At 57.5% G+C, this 23,054-nt stretch overlaps 9 protein-coding genes across 9 annotated transcripts; 3 read left to right on the top strand and 6 right to left on the bottom strand.

The window, feature by feature from the left end:
* Positions 1 to 894: 894 nt before the first annotated feature.
* On the top strand, positions 895 to 4,236 carry EX895_002805 (uncharacterized protein; the record flags this gene model as incomplete). Its single annotated transcript, XM_029883403.1, has 1 exon — positions 895 to 4,236. The coding sequence occupies one exon, from the start codon at positions 895 to 897 to the stop codon at positions 4,234 to 4,236; it is 3,342 nt and encodes a 1,113-aa protein (XP_029740080.1).
* A 409-nt stretch (positions 4,237 to 4,645) lies between these two features.
* Positions 4,646 to 5,587, bottom strand: EX895_002806 (uncharacterized protein; the record flags this gene model as incomplete). Its single annotated transcript, XM_029883404.1, has 1 exon — positions 4,646 to 5,587. The coding sequence occupies one exon, from the start codon at positions 5,585 to 5,587 to the stop codon at positions 4,646 to 4,648; it is 942 nt and encodes a 313-aa protein (XP_029740081.1).
* Positions 5,588 to 7,597: 2,010 nt separating this feature from the next.
* EX895_002807 (uncharacterized protein) lies at positions 7,598 to 8,083 on the bottom strand (the record flags this gene model as incomplete). Its single annotated transcript, XM_029883405.1, has 1 exon — positions 7,598 to 8,083. The coding sequence occupies one exon, from the start codon at positions 8,081 to 8,083 to the stop codon at positions 7,598 to 7,600; it is 486 nt and encodes a 161-aa protein (XP_029740082.1).
* Positions 8,084 to 8,351: 268 nt separating this feature from the next.
* On the bottom strand, positions 8,352 to 9,181 carry EX895_002808 (uncharacterized protein; the record flags this gene model as incomplete). Its single annotated transcript, XM_029883406.1, has 2 exons — positions 8,352 to 8,545; positions 8,635 to 9,181. The coding sequence occupies 2 exons, from the start codon at positions 9,179 to 9,181 to the stop codon at positions 8,352 to 8,354; spliced, it is 741 nt and encodes a 246-aa protein (XP_029740083.1).
* Positions 9,182 to 9,588: 407 nt separating this feature from the next.
* On the top strand, positions 9,589 to 11,300 carry EX895_002809 (uncharacterized protein; the record flags this gene model as incomplete). The annotated part of the gene is made up of 2 exons (XM_029883407.1): positions 9,589 to 10,629; positions 10,719 to 11,300. The coding sequence occupies 2 exons, from the start codon at positions 9,589 to 9,591 to the stop codon at positions 11,298 to 11,300; spliced, it is 1,623 nt and encodes a 540-aa protein (XP_029740084.1).
* Positions 11,301 to 11,437: 137 nt separating this feature from the next.
* On the bottom strand, positions 11,438 to 14,428 carry EX895_002810 (uncharacterized protein; the record flags this gene model as incomplete). Its single annotated transcript, XM_029883408.1, has 1 exon — positions 11,438 to 14,428. One exon carries the CDS (start codon positions 14,426 to 14,428, stop codon positions 11,438 to 11,440), a length of 2,991 nt encoding a protein of 996 aa, XP_029740085.1.
* A 1,423-nt stretch (positions 14,429 to 15,851) lies between these two features.
* On the bottom strand, positions 15,852 to 16,517 carry EX895_002811 (uncharacterized protein; the record flags this gene model as incomplete). Its single annotated transcript, XM_029883409.1, has 1 exon — positions 15,852 to 16,517. One exon carries the CDS (start codon positions 16,515 to 16,517, stop codon positions 15,852 to 15,854), a length of 666 nt encoding a protein of 221 aa, XP_029740086.1.
* A 567-nt stretch (positions 16,518 to 17,084) lies between these two features.
* EX895_002812 (uncharacterized protein) lies at positions 17,085 to 17,597 on the bottom strand (the record flags this gene model as incomplete). Its single annotated transcript, XM_029883410.1, has 1 exon — positions 17,085 to 17,597. One exon carries the CDS (start codon positions 17,595 to 17,597, stop codon positions 17,085 to 17,087), a length of 513 nt encoding a protein of 170 aa, XP_029740087.1.
* Positions 17,598 to 19,884: 2,287 nt separating this feature from the next.
* On the top strand, positions 19,885 to 22,806 carry EX895_002813 (uncharacterized protein; the record flags this gene model as incomplete). The annotated part of the gene is made up of 1 exon (XM_029883411.1): positions 19,885 to 22,806. One exon carries the CDS (start codon positions 19,885 to 19,887, stop codon positions 22,804 to 22,806), a length of 2,922 nt encoding a protein of 973 aa, XP_029740088.1.
* Between the last annotated feature and the right edge of the window lie 248 nt (positions 22,807 to 23,054).

Raw genomic sequence — 23,054 nt, forward strand, 5'->3', positions numbered from 1 at the left:
AACCCTAACCCTAACCCTAACCCTAACCCTAACCCTAACCCTAACCCTAACCCTAACCCTAACCCTAACCCTAACCCTAACCCTAACCCTAACCCTAACCCTAACCCTAACCCTAACCCTAACCCCTAACCCTAACCCTAACCCTAGCCCTAACCCTAACCCTAACCCTAACCCCTAACCCTAACCCTAACCCTAACCCTAACCCTAATTACCTACGAGCTCAGAAGTCAGGCACCCGGACCTTGACACCCTAGTTCTAGGCTTTCCAGCAGTACAAGGCAAGAGGGGCTTGCGTTGAGAACTAACGTGTTCATGGGTGAGGTTGATGTGTGGTGATCACTAGAATTTAAATGTCGAATTATGTGGGACGGTTTTGGACGCAACTGTATGGCCAAGGTGAGGCAAAAATGGGTCATTGAGACTCACCGCTCTTTGCTCTGCGAGGCTACCGTGATCTTCCTGTCCAGTGTTTACTATCGGACCAGTGCCAAGGCAAAGGTACCACCCAGCTGCGCTGATTGACGCAAAGTGTTTTGCAGCTAGGCTCCGGCCTTGGCCAGGTGTGCGCTACGATAACCAGCGTCGGTTCACCATGCCTTGTTGCGGCGCCGGGTTGAGTCGGCTGCCCTGTTTCGACAGGCGAACTGTTGCACTGAACGGCCTAACAAATTGACCTCGGGCTAAAAATATTCGGGAGTCGGAGGTGGAAAAAAGAAATTTTGACGAGAAAAAGCTGGGAGCTGGGAAAAAGCGAAAAAAGTTGAAAATCAGCAAAGTGTGGTAGAGTGTGTGGGTCGAGCGTGTCAGTGAGCTGACCGTCGTCTTGCTCCTCGTCCATCTCCTCTTACGACAACCACCACGATCGATCGACATCGCAGATTGTCGCACAACACGATGTCGCAAAAAGGCAGAGGAAAGGGCAAGGGCCCTGAAGTGGTATTCGATGACAAGGCACGAGCCGAGTACCTCACTGGATTCCGCAAACGTAAGCAAGAGCGAAAGCAGGCCGGTCGTGATTACCTCGCAAAAAAGGCAAAGGAGGAGCAGCTCGCGACGCGCAAGGAGCTTCGTAATGCTCGCAAGGAAAAAGCCGCCGAGAACGTGCGAGAGCAGAGAAAGGCGTTCGGTCTCGATGCTGAGGGCGAGTCGGATCTGGATAAAGCGGCTGATGCTGACTCGGATGGCGGTGAAGACATCGACGACGAGGATGCAGTACCGCAGATCCACCAAGAGGAGTACGACTCGGATCAGCATCATACCCATGTCGTCGTCGAATCGTTTGATCCAGAGCAAGAGGCATTCGAAAAGGCCACTGCCATCACGACCACCAGCACTCGCACTCCCAAAGCTGCCAATGCTGTGTCTGCGTCTGCTGCCACTGCTGCCCTTTCCAGTGTAGAGGCTCTTCCACCTTCTTCCCGCCGCGTCAACAAAGCTAAGGCCAATGCGAGTCTCTCTCTCCCCTTTCTCCTCGATCGAGCCTCCTCCTCGTCCTCCTTCTCCTCGCCGCGTCTTGACGACCGACATACTGACATGACTCTCCTTCCTTTCTCTTCACCACCAATAACAGGCCAAAGCCAAGAAACGAGTGATTCACACCAAGAAGAAAATGTCACGCACAAAAGACTCCACATCTCGGGGCTCACAGCCGCGTTCTCGAAAGAGGACCTAGAACGTCGCTTCTCCACCTTTGGCACCGTCATCGCGCTCGACGGGCTCGGCAAGCGCGATGCTCTTGGTCAACTTCGTCCTTTCGCCTACCTCACCCTGCAAGCGCCACCACAGCAGATTAAGCGCTGCATGAACTTGCTGTCTGGATCCGTTTGGAAAGGTGCAACCCTCCGCATCGGTGAAGCCAAGCCCGACTATCAGCAACGCATACATCTCGAAACCGAGAAACGTCGACGTGAGGAAGAAGAGAAGGCGAGCCACCCCAAAAAGCCGAAACGTCTGCCGCCAGGGATGGGCCTTGAGAGCCCACACTTGGATCCTGTCGATCAAGCTGCCGTCGAGAGCGGTCTGGCATGGGGGTGGAAACGTACACCTGCGGGACATCTCATTCGTCCTTTGCGCATGCGACCCTCCCACCCTCTGCCGCGCCCATCGCGCACATCCACGCTATCGAGAATCGACGCAACAGAAAACGAGGAGGATGACCAGCAACAGCAGCAAGAGTCATCCAGCAGACGCGCGCGCGTCAATCCTCGTCCTCCCACCAAGGCACACCGCATCACCATCGACCCTACACGATACGGCGCCATCCACTTGTCCGGCGATCTGCTTGAATCGCTTGCTGGAGATGCAGCCTTTGATGCAACTTCCCTCGGTCCCGGCGAATGGCACTGCGAGGAGATTCTGCACGATGACGATGATAGCCAACAGGATCACCGTCTGGTACGCTGGCAATACACCGCAAAGGACGGCAAAGTGCTGCACGAGGAGTTTGCAAAGATCCCTGTTCGTGTCGTACCCAAGCGATCGATGTCAGCATCGGCAGCCGGTGTCGGCGCTTGCGAAGAGGCAGAGGATGTCATGGCGCAGCTTGATTTCGACCGATACTCAGATGCAGGCAGCGACGATGATCTGTTCTCTGGATTCGCATCGACCGCCACTCCGGCCGTGAAGCAGGTCGAGTCGAAACCCGCCCCTATCACCATTACACCCCCAAACAGCAACGCGAGAAACAACGTTGTCGTGGACACGGCCGACATCGACGACCTCTTCGCCGACCTTCCCTCGAAATCCTCTGCTACAGCAACAACCGACGTCAACGACCTGTTTTCCGACCTGCCCTCTATCGGTACCCCGTCGCAGCAGACACCGCAACCGCCGCAACCCAGACGCCCCCGTGTTGCCGAGATTGCTCCCACACCGACACCATCCAAGAAAGTCAAGGGTACTTTCGTCCCTGGTCTGGACCCGGACGAAGAGGACCCGGGCAACTTTTCGGATGGATACGATGAGGTGGCTGCTGCTGCTGCTGGGCCGTCGCTGATCAGCAGCACCGACAAGCAGGTGGTAGCTGATGCGGAGCAGGAACGCCAAAAGACGCTCGCGTTGCTGGGAGAGATGTTTGGGTCTGGTTCCGATGACGAGTCGCCTTCCATTGATGTTGCGCAGATTCAAGCGGAGTCGGCAGAAGAAGAGTCGGAATCCGAGTCAGACGAGGGTACGGCTTCGGATGCCAGTTCAGAGTCGAACAGCGCTTCCGAGGCTGCTTCTGCAGAGGCTGCTGGTGAAAGCTCTCTGTCCTGCTCTGAGTCTAGCAGTTCAACGAGCGAAACCGGAGACGATGAAATGTCAGTCGACGAGGAAGATGAGGCTGACCAAGTCGAGGAAATTGCCGCAGAGGACGAGCAAGACGTGCCTATGGCAGACGCACCTGTAGCCCCTGTTGAACCCGTTGCGGCACCAGCCACGGACGACAAGTCACGCCGAGCAGCCTTCCTCCTTTCGCTCTCCAATCCTGCTTCGACTGCCACGCAGAACACCAGCTACGTACCCATCGCACGCTTCGATCCGGGCACTCGCGCCGTCACGCCGCCGGCGCCAACGACAACGTCAGACGACAATGCATCGATAGCCAAGCAGCCAGCACCCGACGCTGCATCTCTTGCATCGTCGCAACCACCATCCTCGGTGCAAGCGGGTCAAGCGGAAGCCGAAGGAACAAAGGTATCCATGTCGACGCTCAAGGAAATGTTCAAGCCACAAGATCGCGTCTCTGGGTCCGCCGTGACTGCAGGCTTCAGTCTCGGTCTCGGTGGTGGCGGGGACATCGCTTCTGGTAGCGGTAAGAGTGGTGGCGGCTTCTCATTGATGGATTCGTTGGGGCTGGAATTTGAGCTCGAGGACGAAGAACCAGAGACCGATGCCGCTCCTGCTTCCAACATGTTCGCGTCATCCTGGAGCAACATCGCCGCCGCGCAACCGTTCGTCGCTGCATCATCGATGACCAACGAGGCCCCGCAAAGAATGTCGTCGCCGTTCTTCCCGTCGTCGAGCAACGCGGCTTCGTGGAACAACAACGACGGCTCGGTACGACGCTGGCTCAACGCGCGATCGCAAGAAGAAAGGGAGTCGGATTGGACGCGGTACAAGGAGTCGTTGACGCAGGTGGTCAAGAAACGCCATCGCGAGGCCGCAAGGAAGCATAAACGTGGATTCAAGAGTTTGCCGTCACAGCAGCAGCAGGGTATGCCAGCAGCAGTGGGCGCTGTCAACAGCAGGAGTTAGTCGTGTCGATCGATTCAATGGCCAAGCAGACGTTACAAGTTCGTTCTCGTGTGTGGATTCGCCGCTGTCGTGAAGGCGTTTGAATGCTCAGGTTGTGTGCAATGCGTCGATCAAACCCGCTCGAATTGAGAGATGAAGGGGGAATGTAAGCTGAGATTTAAAACAGGAGAGGTGAGAGAAGTCGAAAGGGAGGGAGTGAACAAAACAGGGAGGTATGCGGTGCTATGCTGTTTGCGTTGCGGGGGATCTAAAGAGAGGTATCCAGTCTTCAGAAGGATGGAAATGCACTATGCGTTTCGACAGGACCAGCTGAGCAAAACGCCGTGATCGGTAAGCAATCAGTAGACCAGCTAGTTGCGGAGACTCCACTCCGACAGATCCAGCCTGCCAGAAGTGGAGAGGGCGCGCTTTAGGACTGTCGTCGCTCTCGCTGCGCCTGAATTCTGTTGCGTCGATAATCGCCTCGAGCAGCAAGAATGGAAGCGGAAGGAGCACGTTTGCGCTTCATGCGGCATCCGGCGGCGTTACCGCCTTTGGTGGTGTGACTCTTGGGGTTGGCGACAGGGGCTCCCGAAGCACCTGAGTTGGCGGTGTTGGCCGAAGAAGACGAAGCAGCAGCAGGGCTGGAGTTCGACGACGAAGAAGTAGATGCACCCGTGTGGGCGGTCGACGTCGATGTTCCCTTCGGAGAGTTGACAGACGAAGTGGCGGGGGAGCTGTCTGCATTGCCAGTGCTGTTACCTTTACCACCGCCGAAGTCGAGATCCATGCACTGGTAGAAGGCGTTGGCCGTGTTGTCGACGGTCCAAACAGCATACACGACGTGGTAACCCGAACGCGAGGGCAGGTTCTTGGTCAAGTCGTGAGTCATGCTAGCAGCAGGAGGCTTTCCACCCATAGGCACGACAAGGAACGGGTCGGATTCAAAGTCGCTGGCACTAAGACCTTTGGTGGTGGACGAGTCCCAGCTCGACTTGGTGATGAAGTACTTGAAGTCGGTGGTAGCGTGCTGAGCGGTAAATGTCCACGAAAACGAGTGAACGCCGCTAGCCTTAGTGGTGGGCCAAACACCAGGGCCCTGCCGATCGAGCTGGGCAAACTGGCTCAGACCGGCCGAGCAGAGCTTGCCATCGCCGACGCGAGCGAACGGAAGACCCTTGAGCGCTTCGAGTGATTGCGGTTCGTACTGGATCTCGCCGCAGTTCTTGGCAGCGCCCTCCTTGCACATGTACGAGCGCGAGGCGGGAGCATTGATGTAGCCGTGAGCATCGACGAGAGCTATCAGGAGGTGGGAGAGCGTCGCGACCAGCGCGACGAGCTGGAAGAGCGAGAGAGACGAGCGGAAAATCATGGTTGGGCGGATGATGAGCGGATGAGAGCGGGAACAAAAAAGAATAGAAGGGACCAGCCCGAGTATGAAGGAAGATGAAAAAGAGAGAGTCGGGGGAAGGAGGATGTCTAGGAGAGAGGGGATGAGGTGGTGGTAGTAATAAGGAGAAAGCAAACGATGGCAAAGTCGATCTAGTTCTACACAGAAAGAGGGAGCGGAGAAAACGCGCGTTGGACCGGCCTTCGTGCGGATCGAGACTGAAGAGATTGAAGGAAGATGCGAGTCGGATCGGAATGACAGCCGGTCGAACAAAGGCGGCTAGCTGGCTTTGCTTATAAACCCTGCAGCCATGAGCGCATATAGTCAATCCACAGCGGCACGCAGCGCCTGCGCTTCGTCGAACTCTCTTTCAGTCTCTGCGCTCCTCCTCCCTCGAGAGCATTGGAACAGATCAGCACTGACAACTCACTCTACTCAGCCTCAGACTGCTCAACGGCACATCCGTACACCGACATTTCGGGGGATGGTTCGCCAGAGAGCAATTCAGTCGGGACGTCACAGTCCGATACGGGACGAGTGAGCATGAGCACGGTGAAAGTTACGAGCAGCGATTGAGAAGTGGACAGCGAGGTCGAGCGCCGACGGCGTATCCGAAGCGTTCGAAGCTTGGACGTTTCCTTCAACTCGGCGCTCTCGGGACCGGAAGCGCCGACGAGCTAGCAGGCAGCGCCGTGTGTAAGGTCAACGCGAGCAGGAGACAGCGAGGGGACACTCCAGAGACCGTCAAGCGACTCGATTGGGTCGCTGGCATGCCTCCTTGCTCGACCGACAGTGACCCTCGTTCATACGCTCTCTGCTCCCGAATTGGAAAGAAAGGAGCCTCTTGTCGATGACGAGCGTACTTCTCAACCATCGGCACCAGCGAATGAGGAGCGCCACAATCTGCAAACCTCGTCAAGCGAGCACACCCCTTATTGCTATGATCACAACCGAAATTCAAACTTCAGCGAGAAATCACCGCCCTGGTTTCGAAATCGATGCCGCCGCAGCAAGAGCCACAACTTTTCGGCGAATGATTGCGAACATCGACTGAGCCCGAAACCGAAAGAAGAAGGACAGCAGGGAGAGGAGGAGGAGAGGGGAAAGGAGAGGGGGAGGGAGAGGGAGAGGCGAGCAGTAGGGACGGACACTTTGCATTGAGCTAGCTGGCTGGTGGATTGCGGAGGCTCGGCAACGGACTCCATGTGACAGCTGGATAATGAAGTTTCATGGAATCTGTCTGTCTCCCTTTGTTCTTCACGAGACGCGTCCGGCATCGACGTGACCATGGCGCTTGAGCAGTGTCATGATGCCGAACGCAACTTTTCATTCCGCATGAGCTGCATGTCAGAAGAAAGACATGTCTTGCTCTGCTAAAGTGCCTATTTTTTCCTTCTTGGCCTGTCTCCCGCTCTTCCTCGGCGCGGGCTCCGACAACGAGATTGTTCCTTCTCATCCTCTCCTTCCAAGGCTTTGTTTGTCTCCCTCGTCTCCCTCGCTCGCTCGCACGCTATATGCGCATACAGTCGAGTCTGCTCAGACAAGCTCTTCATCGGCGACACCGAAGCTTGACTGAGCTTGGAGCGAAGTTTCGATCTCAGTGGAGGCTCAGCTTCGATTTGGCCAAACGCCGAGTGCATCGAGCGTAGATGAGCAAAGGACGAGTGAGTGATTTGACACGCCAGTTGGAAACTTATCTCTCTCTCTCTAATAAAATTGAAAAGGGGGAAAAAAAGGCTCACACTCGACAGGCTCAGCTTTCCCGATTCTACAACAATTTCCCGATTACCTGCCCGCACAAAACGTCTCCTGCTCACCACCAGCTCAATTTTGGCTAGCGATAGGAAGAGCTCGCTCGCTAGAATGCTCTGGACGTCTGAACATAGCTTGATTTCGTTCATCTCTGTTACATGATCACTCAGGAGCGAAGGCAGCGGTTCGTTTCCGGACGTTTCGGTTGCCGCCAGCACGGGGCGTCGATGATCTTGGAAGCTACTTTTGGCTGGACGCGGCGGCGGCGGCGTTGTTCGACTTCCACTCCTGCACCGCCTTGTCTGCAGCCCGAAACGCCTCCAGCGCGGCTGGCATCCCCACATACACTGACACTTGGAGCAGACACTCTTGAACTTCGAGCTCCGTCAGGCCATTGTTAAGCGCACCTCGAACGTGCGCTGCCAATTCGGTCGATCTGCCCAGAGCAGCGAGCATGCCAATGTTGAGGATACTACGATCGCGCCACGCAAGCCCGGGACGAGACCAGATGCCACCCCAGGCGTATTCGGTCGCAAGTCGTTGCATGGGCATCATGAAGTCGCTAGCATTGGCCAGGCTGCGGTTGACGTACTCCTCTCCCATCACTTGGCGTCGATTCGAATCGCCGGTCGCGTGCAGTTCGCGGTGCAATTGCTCCCATTCAGGTGAGCGGCCTGCTGTAGGAGCAGTACCGCCGTCTTTCGTGGTCGAATTGGAGGCAGACATTGCGATGAAATTGAGGTTAGAGTTGGTGGATGAGCGTCGTTTGGTGGGGAAACCGACTCAAACTGCCGCCGCTTACTGGGCGAGCGAAGGCGGCTACTCGGCATCCCTCTCGGGCAAGTTCACAAGCTAAAATGTACTCGTGCGCTGCCTCAGACGGGTTTCCGACGGGTTTACTTTTTCGGGCCATTCGGGTCAGCAATCCGGCTCAGGGTCCAGCTTCCGATTAGACATGGGCCTGCATGGGCCTGCATTCACTCGAAACCACGTCTTACGAAACAACCCTCGTGGCCATGCCCAGTCCATTCTTGAACGGCATAGCAACTACGTACCAGCCCTTAGACTCGAGGTACTCGTGCAGGGCGGCATAGGTGCCAATCTTGACGCCGGTGAGCCAGTTATCGATGAACAGCACCGCATCAGGCTTGAGCGATGCCTCGAGCAGCTTGAACGTGGGCAGCGCCACTGTGGAGTCATACAGCACGAAAGCAGCCTCGTCAGCAACGATTGTTTGGTCAGGCACGGCAGACATTGATACTCGACCAGCAACTCACTCTCGGCCCAAATGTCAAACAGCACCGCATCCAGGCTGCCGGGCTCGATCTTGGCTTTTTCCGTTAACTCGAGGATGTCGCCTCGCAGCAGTGTGAAGCCTGGGATCTCCTTGGCTCCGTCAGGCAGCTTCATGGCTTTGGCCAGGTTCGCCATGGCAGCGTCAGCCTTGTGCTCCTCCTTCTCCGTTCCCCACACCATGGCTCCCGGGGCAGCCCCACCTTGCTTGTCTACCTTGGCGTCCGCTGCCTGCGAAGCGAGCAGGAGGTAAATGGTTGAGACGCCGTACGAGGTGCCCGCTTCGAAGATGCGTCTGGCATTCTTGTTCCGAAGCACGGCGTAGATGAATTCCGACTTGTCCTGCTCCAGTGCCACCATCTTGTCCTTGTACACGCTAAAATCACGCTTCTGCACATTCTGCCCGTTGAGCGACGAGATGCCCGTACCTTGCGCATCTTGCTGCTCGGACAGGTCGTGCAGCTCCGTGACGAGGCGAGCGGCATCGGCGTGCTCCCTGAACAGGATGGTCTTGGTGTACGATTCAGACATGGTCGCGGTTTCGACAGTATAGGGTGTGATCTTTGGTTCGACTGGCACCCTCAGGCAGCGGCAGAGCTTTTATGTGTCGGTTGACGCTCTTGCAAGGTGAGGTCGAGTCAGGTTTGGCGCGTGGGAAGCACAAGACCCTCAACGAGCTCGAAGTCGGTGCGGGGTAAGGTCGACTCCGGAAGCACTTTCATCCACTTTCACCGTCATAATCCGGCGGGACTCGACACGGCTCTCGCACGGCTTCCCGTCAATTTTTAATTCTCCGCGTTTCTCGCCGTGACTTTGGCCGAATCTTCGAAGCGGCCTCGCACCTACCTTATCGCTGAAGCGGTGATGACTGCAATGAGAACGAAACCATCATCCCACATCAAGTTGCCCAGCTTCGTCGATAATACGACAGACGCAAAATGTCGCTACAAACTAATGGCGGAAGCAGCGCATCGTCTTCCCGCCTTCAACAGCGCCGTCCGTCCAGATCCTCTGCTACAGACTCAACCGAAGCACTCGCCTTTCGCGCACGTCTTGGGTCCAGCTCGCAGCAGCAGCCTTATGCGTCATCATCCCATGCAATCGTCGAAGATGACGAAGAGCCACAAGAGCAGCATTACAGCAAGCACAATGACAGTAAAGCTGCGAGCGACGATGAAACTCCCATCACGCCTCCCATCCTCACTGCCACCTACCCGCCCACAGCACAGCGTCGTCCCTCCACCTCGTCAGCGAATGGAACTGCATCACTGGTCGACCTTCCGCCTATGGACAGTGGATCGGCAGCTTGGCGATTCGTCGTGTGTGGCTTCGTCATATGGTCCATGGTGTGGGGCATTGCCTACTCCTACGGAAGCTTTCAGGACTACCACGAGCACAACCCTGAATCGCCCTTCTATGGCGAAAGTGTCACCAGCATCTCAGCCGTGGGAACTTTAGTCATTGGCTGCCAACACTTTGTCCCTCTTCTGCTCCGAGGCTTCACCACCACCTATACTCACCTCCACCGCAAGATGGTCATGGTCAGCCTGGTGCTCAGTGCCCTCTCTATCCTCATCGCCTCCTTCTCCACGTCGATCGCCATGCTGATCGCATTTCAGGGCGTCTTCTTCGGCATCACCAGTGGTGTTTTGCTTACGCCCATCGTTCTCTATCTAGGACAATGGTTCGACAAAAAGAGAGGCTTTGCGACGAGTGCTATCTTTATGGGTTCCGGAGTAGGCGGTGTCGTCTTTCCTCTGGTGCTCAATTCGCTTCTTACTTCCATTGGCTTTGCTTGGACCATGCGTGTATGGGCACTTGCTCAGCTCCTCCTTAACGGAACAGCACTCTATCTCGTCAAGCCTCGCATTCCGGATCATCGTACGTCCAGAAAGCTGCCTGCATCTTTCAAAGAAGTTGTTCGCCTCGTGGTACCTGGAGACCTGCGACCATTGCTCACTCCTATCTCTCTGATCTACGTAAGTGCATTGCAAATCACCTTGCTCAAAAGGGAAAGCATCTGCTGATAAGACGTCCTACTTTTCTTTCCTCCCTTTGCCTCTCGCAGTTCATCATCATCATGACGCAAGCATTTGGCTGGTACATCGTTTCGCTGTACATCTCGACCTATGCCACCGCTCTGGGCTTCAGCTCTACCGTCTCGACCGGTCTGCTATCCGCCTTCAACGCTTCTGCCATCATCGGATACCTCATCACGGGCCCTGCCATCGACAAGCTCTCCTTCACGCTTGCAATGGCTGTTTCCTCGGGCCTGTGTGCAATGACCGCCTTCCTCCTCTTTGGTTTTGCCACGACGCTAGCCATCGTGTTGGTCTTTGTCCTCGTATTTGGAGCGGCAGGCGGAGGCTTTGGCTGCTTCCTCACCCCCATCGCTAGGGACATTGCCACGGTGACCAACTCGGACAATGCCCTTCAGTTCCTCGCGTGGATGTTCATCCGTGGCATTGCTGCCGTATCGGGCCCGCTCATTGGATCGGCCCTGTATCGCCCCTCGGTGGTGACGCCACATCCTCATGCAGGCGAGTACGGGATCAACGGCTTTCGTGATCTTATCCTCTTTGTTGGCGCCTCCATGCTCGTTGCTTCCGTCGCAGCTCTGGCAGCCTTTGCATGGCGAAAGCGCGCGTAGGCTCGAGACTACCGTATACTCACAACTGCACGACGCAACAAATTGCTTCACAGACATATCACGAAAAGCCGACTGTTGACAAGAGAGTGTGTATCGTTGCATAATGATTCGCGTACAAAACGTCGAACTGGCCCACATCAGGCTGAAGAGCGACGGAACGCCTTGGTAAAGCGAGACAGCAGCGTGCTGGACGATCCACTCGACGAGGACGAGGACGACGCTGTCGTTAGCGAAGGTGTAGCACCGCCGATTGTGCTCGACGAGGCGGAAGGCAAGCCAGGTGATTGTTCAATCTGGCGCTTGTCGGATGGCTTGGCCGGCGACGATCTTCGCCACGGCGATGCAAGCGAGAACGTGGAAGATCGGGGCTTGACGTTTTGCTCGGTCGGCGAAGCGGCAGGCTTGACTGCACTGCTACTCTGCTGCTCCCTCGTCACCAGCGCAGGCGGCGGAGGAGGTGCGGTCATCTGCACTGCTCGAAATGGCACTCCATAGGACGGCGACGACGACGAGAGCATCGGAGATGAAGTCGACGGCCTGGGACCACCGCGTCCTGCTTCGGGTCTAACAGGTTGTTGCTGGTACGAGATGGCCAGATTGGTGAGACCGCAAATGGAAGCACTCACGTCGCGCAGCCGGATCCAATTGCTGTAGATGGCATTCGCTCGTTCTTGCCTCTGCTCGCTGTGGTGGGCAATCTCGGCATCTTCGTCCTCTTCTCGCAGCTCGTCGCCGTCGGTCCGTCTCTTGCCGCACTCCTTGGCGAGACAGCCAAACAACAGGGGGTATCGGGTGACACGCTGCACGGGCAGCACAAGGAACTGCGCCATGTCCATACCTTGCAACGTCGGGTTGGTACTTCTCGTCAGCTCGATGAAGGTGGCCACAGCTGGCCTCAGCTCTCGCTCGAATGTGAGCCGCTCCTTGGCCCCGTGGTGAGCGACGCAGTACCTCGCGTAAACCTCCATGCGCGCAGGAAGCTCCTCGACCAGCTTGGTGCTCAAGCCGAGGTAGTCCGGCTCGTTCAACATGGGCTGGCGATCGCCATGGTGGGGCTGGCTCGGTGACGATCCATCGTGGCTGTTGCTGGGCGCCGAGGAAATCGACGTTGGCGGCGACATCCTCTTTGGCAAAAACGCGCGAATAGTGTCGATGAGGAACTTGGAGAATGCCATCACCTCGTCCAGATTGGATACGATCTTTTCGATCGAGGCAGACGTCATGAGCCCCATCCTGCGCAGACCCTCGACGTAAATATCGAGCAACAGCTGCAAGTCGGCCAGGTACTTGCACTCGGTCAACACGAGTTCCTCCAAAGCCGCCAGTTCGGGCGCAGTGGATTCCCAGCTACGACCGCCGCTGCTGCTGTTGCCACTGCTTCCTCCCGTCACCGAGTCATTCTCGGACGACGTGCCTAGGTAGAAGGAGGGATAGCGGATCGAGCTTCCGTCTACAGTGTGAGTCGTAGAGCTTGTCATGCTCATCGAGTTGGAGCGCGAGCTGGGTACCGGGTTGGGGGTGGTTTGGCACGGACGGCTGATGACGCCCGTGTTGACGGGCTGGAGGAAGACGGCCGCAGGACGAGTTGCGGCGTCGCCTGCTGTTGAGCGGCGTCCTGCTCCTGTGGATCGAGAAGAAGGCACGGTGAGCAGTGTCCTCGCTTGCGAGAAAGAACGCCTGGCTCGCTCACTGAGACTCGACCTGCCCGGCTCTGTGCTCTTTCCGTTCAAAGAGTTGGACGAAGCGACACGCCGTGGACCACGACCTAGCATCGATGCCTCGAGGGATACGTTGGACGCATTTCCTAGAGGAGATTTGCCGTGCGAAGCAAACGATGCGAATCGTGGTCTTTCGTTGCTGCTGCCGCCCACCTGGAAGCTACTCCTACCCTTGCCACGATAGGCACACGGAGAAGCTGGGAAAGGCTGCGGCAAGGCGATCGGAGATGCATGGGTGGGTCGCATCAATGGCCTCTCCCACTCAATGTCATCCTCGTCGGAGTCCGAGTCCGAGCCCTGGTCATCGCACTCGCCCTCATGGACATCCGATGCAGAGAAGGCAGAAGACATCACTGCAGTTTCGGTCACAGTCGATGGAGCCGTACTGGCGAACGATCCTCCACTATGACCTCGAGCACGAGGGTGTAAGCCTTCGTGGCCGCTGCTGCCGCTGATGCTGTGTCTGCGATCGTAGCTATAGTCGGACCCGCTCGAGCTCGTGCTCTCCCGAGGCAGATCTCGCAACGAAACGTCGGTGAGATCCACTTGCAGACCCGGACCGTTCCAGTCGAGGTACTCGCGATCCTGCAGGAATGCCGGGTGAGCTAGTAGCGGTGGCTGCGTTGGCTGCGGTGGTTGCTCGGGTTTGGCCAAAGGAGCCTTCTTGGTGCGCAGGGCACTCATGCTCTTTCGCGCAAGTGTGGGCACGTCGAGACTCATGCTCCTCGCGCGAGGACGGGGAGGTGCAAGCTCGCCTTGATGCGGTGGCAGGAAGGGAACAAGACCCAGTCTCGCTGGCACGTAGGTAGGCGACGAGAAGCTTTTGTCAGGATGCGAAGCGGATCGCTGCTCACGACGTGAAGAGGCGGCGGGCAAACGCGTCCAGGATCGCTGCTTCTTGAGCGGACGTTGACGATCCTCGCGGTCATCTTCAGGCTGCTGCTGTTGCGACCTGGACCACGAAGGAGTCAGGTAGTGCAGCCATCCGTTCGAACGGGGCGAGACCTTGTCCTGCAGGAGGGGAAGGTCTACGCAAGTCGAGAGCGGACTTGGCGGCATTTCGGCAGGCAAGGCATTGCCCGTAATCCCCAGCTTGGTCGCGTTGAACGAAAAGTTGTGCATCACGGGCGGACGGGGAGGAGGCAGAGTAAACTCTCCAGAGAGCAAGTCTAGGCTTGTTCCCTTTCGCTTGCTGTGCTTGCTGTGCTTTCTGCTTCGAGATGGAGTGGGGAATGCACGTTCCATAGCCGCAGACTTGGGCGGCTCGGAATCGCTTTCCAAGGTGTTAGCGTGCAAGGGGAGTGACTGGTGCATGGTGCCGAGCAGTGAGGCGCCGACTGCGTACAGACCGAGCATGCACAGCTGTTCGGGCGTTGCAAGCGAAGGGTCGTGCGTTGATGGTCTTGCCATGTTGAACGATCCTGTCATGGGAATGGGATGGACGTTGAGGCGATGCGGGCTTTTTCTCACAACGGGGGAGGGGACATAACATCTACTGCTTGTGTATTATATACTGGCTACAGCGACGGCGTGTTTGATGAAGATCCTCAGACTTGTTCAGACGTGCCCTGTGAGTGTGACGAGCGTTGCTGTGCAGTCGAGCTGAGCTTCGGCGTCTTGTTACGACAAGAGCTTGCACCACCACGTATTGGTCTCGTGCTGTGTCGAGAGGTCTGGTCTCACGACTCTGGTGGCTCGAGGAGTGACGAGTGCAGCAGGAGTAGTACACTCAAGGATACGCTTCCACCTTTCCGACACGTCTGTCTTTGACGTCGAACAGCATCGTCACTCGGCTGGAGGTGCCACAGTCGCGCGCACCAAGATCAGCCGAGGTCATGAGTACACGATCAACATTGGCGAGGAGCTGTGTTGCAGATGGGTGGGTGGGAACCTGCAAGATGCTCGGAAGGGATCCCCAACGACAGCCGAAGGTATCGAGAGGTCTCGCATCGACAGAGCATGGGAAAGTTCTCATCGTCCTCGCGAGCTGAGACAGCCGAATGGTGGGAACGGACGAACGGAGTGCCATGACGTGCTGTGTACAGTCGGAAATGGCGTGTGAGAGTGGTGGAGTGAGGAAGCCAGCCGTTCTCACAAACGCAGAAGACAGATTGCGCAGCTCGACAGATGACAGTCGTGCCACTAAGCGAACCGCATGCTTACTGCTGAAACGAGGTCGAGGTCGAGCACAATGACGGTTACAGCACGGATACGCGAACGACGTTCAGCTTCAAGGAGGGGCACACGAGTAGGATCCCCTGACCGATGGCAGGACAAGTCATGCATAGCTCTGCAAAAGGCTTCGCTGCTGGTGTGACGTGATTGGGAGCAGCAAGCATGATGAGTGGCGCATGAACGTTGAATTGACGTGCAGGCCATCGACAGCAAGTGTGCCGAGCAGGTGTCTCGCCAATACATTTCGACAGCATGTCGGAAGGCCAGGATCTCGTTAGAAGTACCGATTCTGGGTGTACGGACGGGGCGGACATGCAGACAAACAAAAGCCACTCAAAGGTTCTTGACGATCGAGAGCGACGGCGTTCATGCGATCACGCTTGCAGACGAGCAAACACTGCAGGTCGCTACGCATCTTTTCTCTTTTTTTCCTCTTTTTTTTTTTCGCTTTGCAAGCGAAGCGATGCGCGCGCATTTTCGGTTGGGGAAAATCATTTTTGGCTCGAGGAACAGGGCGCGAGACGAGACAATGAGGATCAGACAACCCGCTTGGAAACGTTAATTTTCTGACAGCTGTCGTAGCCACTGCCTGGGGTACAGTACAGTTGCAACGTGATCGAGAGCGAGAGCGAGAGTGTGTGTGTGTGTGTGTGTGTGTCTAGTAAGCGGGTCGCACCTCGGGGCCGATTCCCAAGTAGTGAGGAACGCAGTGCTCGCTGCTGCCCTGGGCGCAAGCAGTAGGGTGTTGCTGGTCGAGGCTGGAAGGGGAGCCGTACTTGGTGTTGGCCAGGTAGGTGGCGTCGTTGCTGTTGCTGTTTTCACTGTCGACAGCGCGCGCGATGAAGCTAGAAAGCTGGTCAACGCTGCCCGCAAAGCCTTGGTTGGAGCTCGACTGGGACCCGCCCAACTGGACGCTGTTGCCGGGTGCGACGTTGGAATCGTCCGTGTCCTGGACCGCAGTCGAAGAACCAGCATAGCCTCCAGCGCTCGCCTGCTGCTGCTGGCCCTGCTGGCGACGTTGAAAAAGAGAGGCAACGCCGGAGCCTTGCATCACGCTGCCCGCCAGTCCTTGCAGCGAAGCACTCTGTCCGCCGCCGTTGACCACCGAGTTCCCAGGCGCGACTTGCGAGTAGTCGTTGTTCTGCGTTGCGCTCGCACTGCCTCCGTAGCCACCCGCAGTACCGTCCTGCGACGACTGGTTTCCAGCAGAAGGCGTTTGCTCAGCGTTGGGTCGTTGGGCTTGAGGCAAAGGTCGTGCTGCTACGCCACTGCCCAGACTGGCAAGCGCGAGTGCAGAGACCATCGAGAGTGCGAGATACTTCATTGTTGATGCGGTTATGCTTGATGTTTTGGAGTTACTGTAGTTCTGGGACGAGGGGTAGAGTGTGATTGGACAAGCATAGCGTTTATATACTGTATCAGCCCGCTGCCGTGCTGTCGAGGTCGCCTCGCTGGTTCAAGCACGTCATGACAGCTCTGACAGCTGTCCTAACTACTACCAACACGGTAGCACCTTGGACAGAGATGCCTTCCAGACAGTCATTTTCTGGATATTGATGTTCTAGATATTTATACAGTACTTTTTAAATAATTATTCGTGCCGAGCGACGGACGTGCATGGGAAACTTCGCTTACAATACAATACAGTACAGTACAGTAGAGCGCTCGGTGACACGTTGGCCGGCGCCTCGCTCGATGCTTTTTCGTGTCGATGTTCGCTTTCACTTGTCGCAGCGCTCTCGCAAATGCACAGTACAGTCACAGGCACAGTCCCATTCGCAGTCGACCAATATGGGGAAAAGGCTGGAGGAATCAGTACACAATTCGGAAAGGGGAGCGCGAAAAATGACAATCGAGCCTAGAGACATCATCATCAAGGAGGCCGACGGGGTCAGTAGAAGGCCTTGCATCGTCGTTGGATTTGCTTGCTGTCCTGTCTCTGACTGTTCGAAGACGACGAGCCTTGTTGCTCGTTCTCGTTCTGCGACTGAGACTCGCTCTGACCATGGTTTTGGCTTTGGCCTGCGGTCTGAGATTGAGCTTGCTGCTGCTGCTGCTGCTGCTGTTGCTGTTGCTGTTGACCGCTCGAAGGTAGAGCGTTGCCGCCTTGGCCTTGGTTGGCGCTCTGAGACTGACTCTGGCTCGAGCCGTCCGAGTTGGAGCTGACCGAGTTGGCGTTGCCGGTGACGTTGGTGTTGCTGACGCTTGTCTGCGAGTTGCCCTGGCCGCTCTGGTTGTCGTCTCCAGACTGGTAGTTGCCCAGAACGATCAAAGGCGCATCCCCAATCCCACGCATCCACAGATCCAGCCGACCAGGTGCCACGACAGGCGCACTCTCGACGCTGATCGCGACCAAAATCGAAAGCGTCACCAGCGAGACCATGTCTGCTGAAAGCAGCTTCATCTTGTTCGTTTTGCTTTGTCCTTGGAGGAAGGGGCAGTAGGGAGGGGATTTTGACGGCGATATCAATGAAATGATGGTGGTTTGGAGAAGAGATGGTGGGAGCAACCTTGCATCCCATGGATTCGGGGGAAGCCAGAGATCTAGTGAAAGCAGCAACGCGCAGCAGCAGCAGCCGCCGTCAGGATGCGCAAAGCGGCAAGAGTGCGTGCTCGTCCATCGCGTCGTCCACTAGTCAAACCTTAGCGTCGAAGCGGTTCACCCTCGTTTCACGGAACGGGAGTCGGACTTTCCCATCGCTTCTGTTTGCGAGACAAGAAGCTTCGGTACGATCTTTACTGACACTTCGGGACAGACGAACGAGCCATGCGCTTTTGACAGGCCGGATGCACAATGACCAACGAACCGGAAAAAATCGGCAGGGTGCAAGGGGCCAGCTATGTTTCGTGCTTACCGTAAGGGCACGGAGGACAGCGTCATCGGACTTCGACGGACGAACGGCGCAGTTCAGAGTGTCGAATCTGGTCCGTGCATCTCAATCAAACGGAACGGAAAGAACGAGGCGCAGATGCTGATCGACGGAAGCCAGGCGAGGTTCAGTGTGGCTTGCTTAGGCAAAGTAAAAAAACGTCAACGTGCTTGCGAGCCCACTCGCTCGTTCTTGCCTCGTGCACATGCAGACACACTGAAACCACGAGCTGTGACACAAAGTCGCCGGCATGGCCATCTTGGATCTGGCATACTGTAATGTCCAGTATGGCTTCGCTTCGCTTCGCCTCGCTTGGCTTCGCCAACGATTAATTTCCGGCTTCGCTTATTTTTCTGGATGCTGGCGTTCGGATACAAGATTTTGCGTTTGTCGAGCTGAGGATTGACAGACGATCGATCGCTTCTGTCCAACGCATGGCAATCCTCCTGGCCTTCGCTTAGACATGCCCGGACTGCGGCGACAGAGGCGACAGCGGCGACAGCGTGATCCACCTTTCACCTCGCGCAATTTGACAGTCGATCGTGTCCACCTCGCCGCCGCACGTCGTGATTCAGCACATGTTCGTGCTGGGACATCGAGCAATTACCTCTCGAACCCGGCAAGACAGTCCCGATAATGCATGCACTTCGAGCGTGCCCATCTCCACTGTGCCCCTCCCCCCCACTCCGAAATTAAGCTCTTCCGTGACAGCGACAGGGGGCGCACTTGCAGTAAGTGACTGAAAGACGCCGATGTTGACAGCGCAGCCCAACCACCTGACAGCTAGCTTGTTGCTTGACACACTCTCGATCTGGGTTCGATCCCCCGAAAACAGGCTTCTTTCATCCATCATCGTAGGTGTGGTTTATGCGACACCGCCCTCCCAAGTCCACCTGGTTACAATTGGTTTTCAAGCTCTCGGCATTCAAAGCTCTGCTCTACCTCCACCGCGGCACCTCATGTACTCGAACTCTGCCCAGTTTCCTCCTCCTTAGTCTCGCCAGCATCATACTCACCCACTGTCCTCACGCTCCTTGTCTGCATCAGACCTCGTGCTCCCAACGTCACTGAGCAGATGCCACCCATATCCATCACTTTTCGGTTTGCAAGAGACCTCGCCAGCTCTACCGAGCATTGACAGCCGATGGGTATGACAACTTTCCCATCGCTTCGCTAACCTTGGCGAACATTTTGTTCTCATCGCTACGCTGGCGAGACGTCGTTCCCATCGCTACTGTGACCATCAAGATCCGAGGTTTTAGCGGCTCCGTAGGGCTGACCCTCATTCGACGCCATCTCATTCGCCTGACCTTTTCGTAGGCCACAAGATTGCGCAATGGCTGTCGAGCATTGTTGCTCTGCCGTTTCTGCTGTAACCATGGCGATGTGGTTTCGCTGTAGACGACTGCACTAGATCAGAACTAGTCTACTGCTTCTGTTGATACGGCAAAGGCGAGCAGCTTTTCGCTGTGTCGCTCGCTGTACCGTGCACGCACACACACACACACACACACGACGACAACACTTTGCAGCACGAAGCAGCCAAGGTTTGTAGCAATTTGCTCAGACTCTCCGCTATGCAGTCCGCTGTATTGCCTCCCTGCCCCCCTGATCTTCTGCGAGCCTCTCCAACTCACATCGAACACTATATAATCCCTCCGTCCTGACCGTCAACCTCCTCCTCTTCCCATCATCAAACCATCGCACATTCGCATTCAAGACTCTTCAAGGACATTACTCTCTTACACCTCCCCTCCCTAATAATATCTCTCTCTCTGTCTCTCTCTCTATACTCTCGGAAACTACCTACCGATATTCACAATGAAGTTCAACTCTGGATTCACCGCTTTCGTCGTCGCCTCGGTGGCCACTGCCCACCTCTCTGGTGCGGCTCCCGTCAACAATGGCGTCTCTCAGTCCAACTCGCAGGGGACGTCGCAGCAGGCTTCGGGCAAGGATGTTGTCCAGACCTCGGACTCGCTCCAGGCCAACAAGCAGGGCGTCAAGATTTCGAGCGACGACGCATGGAAGCTGACGCACCCGGCAATTGCCCTGCCGCCCAAGGCCAAGGCTCCCTCGGCTCCCGCGTCAGGGGGTAGCGGCCACCCGGAAGACGGTGGCGGCAAGACGGGCGACCTGCTCGACGTTAACCTGCTGAACGGCAACAAGGCAAATGTTCAGGCGGCGGGTACGGGCGACCAGGCCAACAAGCGCTCGCCCGGCAACCTTGTCGACCTCGATGCGCTCAACGGCAACGACGCCAACGTTCAGGTCCTCGGCACTGGCAACCAGCACAACTGGTCCAGCAAGGACAAGAAGAAAGAGTCGCACGACGCCAACACCGGCGACCTGGTCAAGGCCAACCTGCTCAACGGCAACGACGCCAACGCCCAGGTTGCCGGCACAGGCGACCAGTCCGACAAGAACAAGCGCCAACTCTTCGCCCAGGGAAAGCAGGGTGCTTCCGCTGACGGATACGGCGGCTCCAGCCAGCAGGGGCAGACCAACACGCCCGTCCTCAGTGGCGCCGGCAACTCGCTCTCCGCCGGTGGCTCGCAGTTCGGCGAGAACAACGGCCAGGGTGGCGACATCACCCAGCAGCTCCTCCAGCAGCTCCAGGGGCGTCAGTTCCTCGGCGAGAAGGCTGGCCAGGGTGCTTCCGCCAACGGATACGGCGGCCAGTCGGCCCAAGGCCAGTCCAACGCTCCCGTCCTCTCTGGCACGGGCAACTCGCTCACCGCCGGCGGTGCTCAGCAGGCACAGAACGACGGCACTGGTGGACAGATCCAGCAAGGTCTCGAGCAGATCGAGAAGCTCGGCGGTGGCGTTTTCGGCAGGCGCCAGCTGTTTTCGTCCGGTAAGCAGGGTGCCTCTGCCAACGGATCCGGCGGCTCTTCGCTCCAGGGCGAGCAGAACGCTCCGGTTCTCAGCGGTGCTGGCAACAGCTTGACCGCCGGTGGTGCTCAGGGTTCCGAGAACAACGGCCAGGGCGGCTCGATCCAGCAGTCGCTCTCGCAGCTCCAGAAGCTTGGCGGCGGCTTTGGCAAGCGCCAGCTCTTTGCCCAGGGAAAGCAGGGTGCTTCTGCCGACGGCTTTGGTGGCTCCAGCCAGCAGGGTCAAACCAACACGCCTGTCCTCAGCGGTTCTGGCAGCTCTCTCACTGCCGGTGGCTCTGAGTTCGGTGAGAACAACGGCCAGGGTGGCGATGTCCAGCAGACGCTCGCTCAGAAGCTCGGCTTGGGCAAGCGACAGCTGTTCGCCTCTGGCTCGCAGAAGGGCAGCGCGGACGGCTTTGGCGGCTCCTCGGCCCAGGGCCAGTCGAACGCTCCCGTCGTCTCGGGCGCCGGCAACTCGGTCACCACCGGTGGCGAGCAGTTTGGCGAGAACGACGGCACAGGCGGCAGCGTCAGCCAGTCTCTGGCTCAGAAGCTCGGCCTGGGTGGGTTTGGTAAACGCCAGTTCGAGGCTTTGGGCCAGCAGGGTGCTTCGGCCAACGGCTACGGTGGCGACAGCTTCCAGTACCAGAACAACAGGCCCGTTGTGAGCGGTACGGGCAACTCGGTGACTGCGGGCGGTGCGCAGGGTGCCGAGAACAACGGCCAGGGCGGCTCGATCGAGCAGGGCATCAAGCAGCTGTTTGGTAAGCGCCAGAACCAGGGTCTGGGCCAGGGCATCGGTCAGGGCATCGACCAGACCGGCTCGGCCAACGCCCAGGGCGGCTCGGCGTACATCTACGGCAACAACGGTCCCGCCACGGTCGACGGCACTGCCACTGCGGGCAGCGTCAACCAGGGTGCATCGGGCTACCAGGACGGTGCGCAGTCTGCGACCCAGGGTCTTAGCCAGCAGACGCTGAACCGCTTCTTTGCTCGTCAGCTCCAGGATCTGCAGCAGGGCATCGGCCAGGGCATCCACCAGAACGGCCAGGCCGACGCGCAGGGTGGCTCGGCCTACCTCGTGGGTGGCAACGGCCCTGCCTATGTCAAGAACGGCGCTACGGCCGGAACTGTCAACCAGAACGGACAGGCTCAGCAGCAGGCTCAGCAGAGTGGCACGCAGTCGCTCGACCAGCAGCTCGAGAACCTGTGGGGACGACGTGACATCCAGGGCCAGGGCCAGGGCACTGCTCAGACCACCTCGCAGCAGGGATCTGCCGATGCTGCGGGCGGCAACGTCAAGGTTGTTGGCTCCGGCTACGCCTCGGGCCCGGTCAACGTCGATTCTTCCAGCCACGCCGGTGTGGTGGACCAGGACAGCTCGAGCAACCAGAAGAGCGCACAGGATGCGTCGCAGGTGTCGAACAAGGCCTGGTGGGCTCGCGGCTACGGTAGCGACCTCAACACGCAGGTGCAGGGCAACACGCAGAACACCAATGTCAAGGGTGACGCCTCTGCGCACGCCGCCAACATCGAGCCCGCGCACGTCGCTTCCGGCTACCTGTGGACCTACCACCCGGACCAGTTTACCGACAACGCCGCTGTGGCCGGCAGTGTCAACCAGGGTGTTCATGCGGACCAGGGAAACAGCCAGCAGGCTAGCCAGAACAACAAGCGTGCCGTCCCCGCCGCGCTGTACTACGGCAACCAGAACGCCAACGCCGACGCACAGGGAGGCTCGTCGTCGTCGTTTGAGAACAACGACAAGGTGGTCCAGGGCAACGGCATCACGTCCAACCAGGGCGGCGCCCAGTCCGCAAACGGCAGCTCCACCGGCGGCTCCATCAAGCAGCTCCTCCAGCTTTGAGGGCGAAAGGCCAGAGCCGGTTTTGATTTTGGCTTGCCCAACCGTGCAGACAGTTTCAGTGCTGAACTGAACGCGGGAAGCCGACACACCTCGTGCAAGAACATAAGCAAAGAGTTTCCGCCTCGTCCCCTCAACAGTTGATGAGCAGTCGTCGATGGCGCGACTCTCTAGTCTCTCGCCATCTCTTTTATCAAAGTCCCCGAACAGTTTCCCTCGTCTCCGTAGCTTCGTTCTTCGTTCTTCTCCTA

Source organism: Sporisorium graminicola, chromosome SGRAM_18, assembly GCF_005498985.1.
Source record: "Sporisorium graminicola strain CBS 10092 chromosome SGRAM_18, whole genome shotgun sequence".
Taxonomy (NCBI): Eukaryota; Fungi; Basidiomycota; class Ustilaginomycetes; order Ustilaginales; family Ustilaginaceae; genus Sporisorium; species Sporisorium graminicola.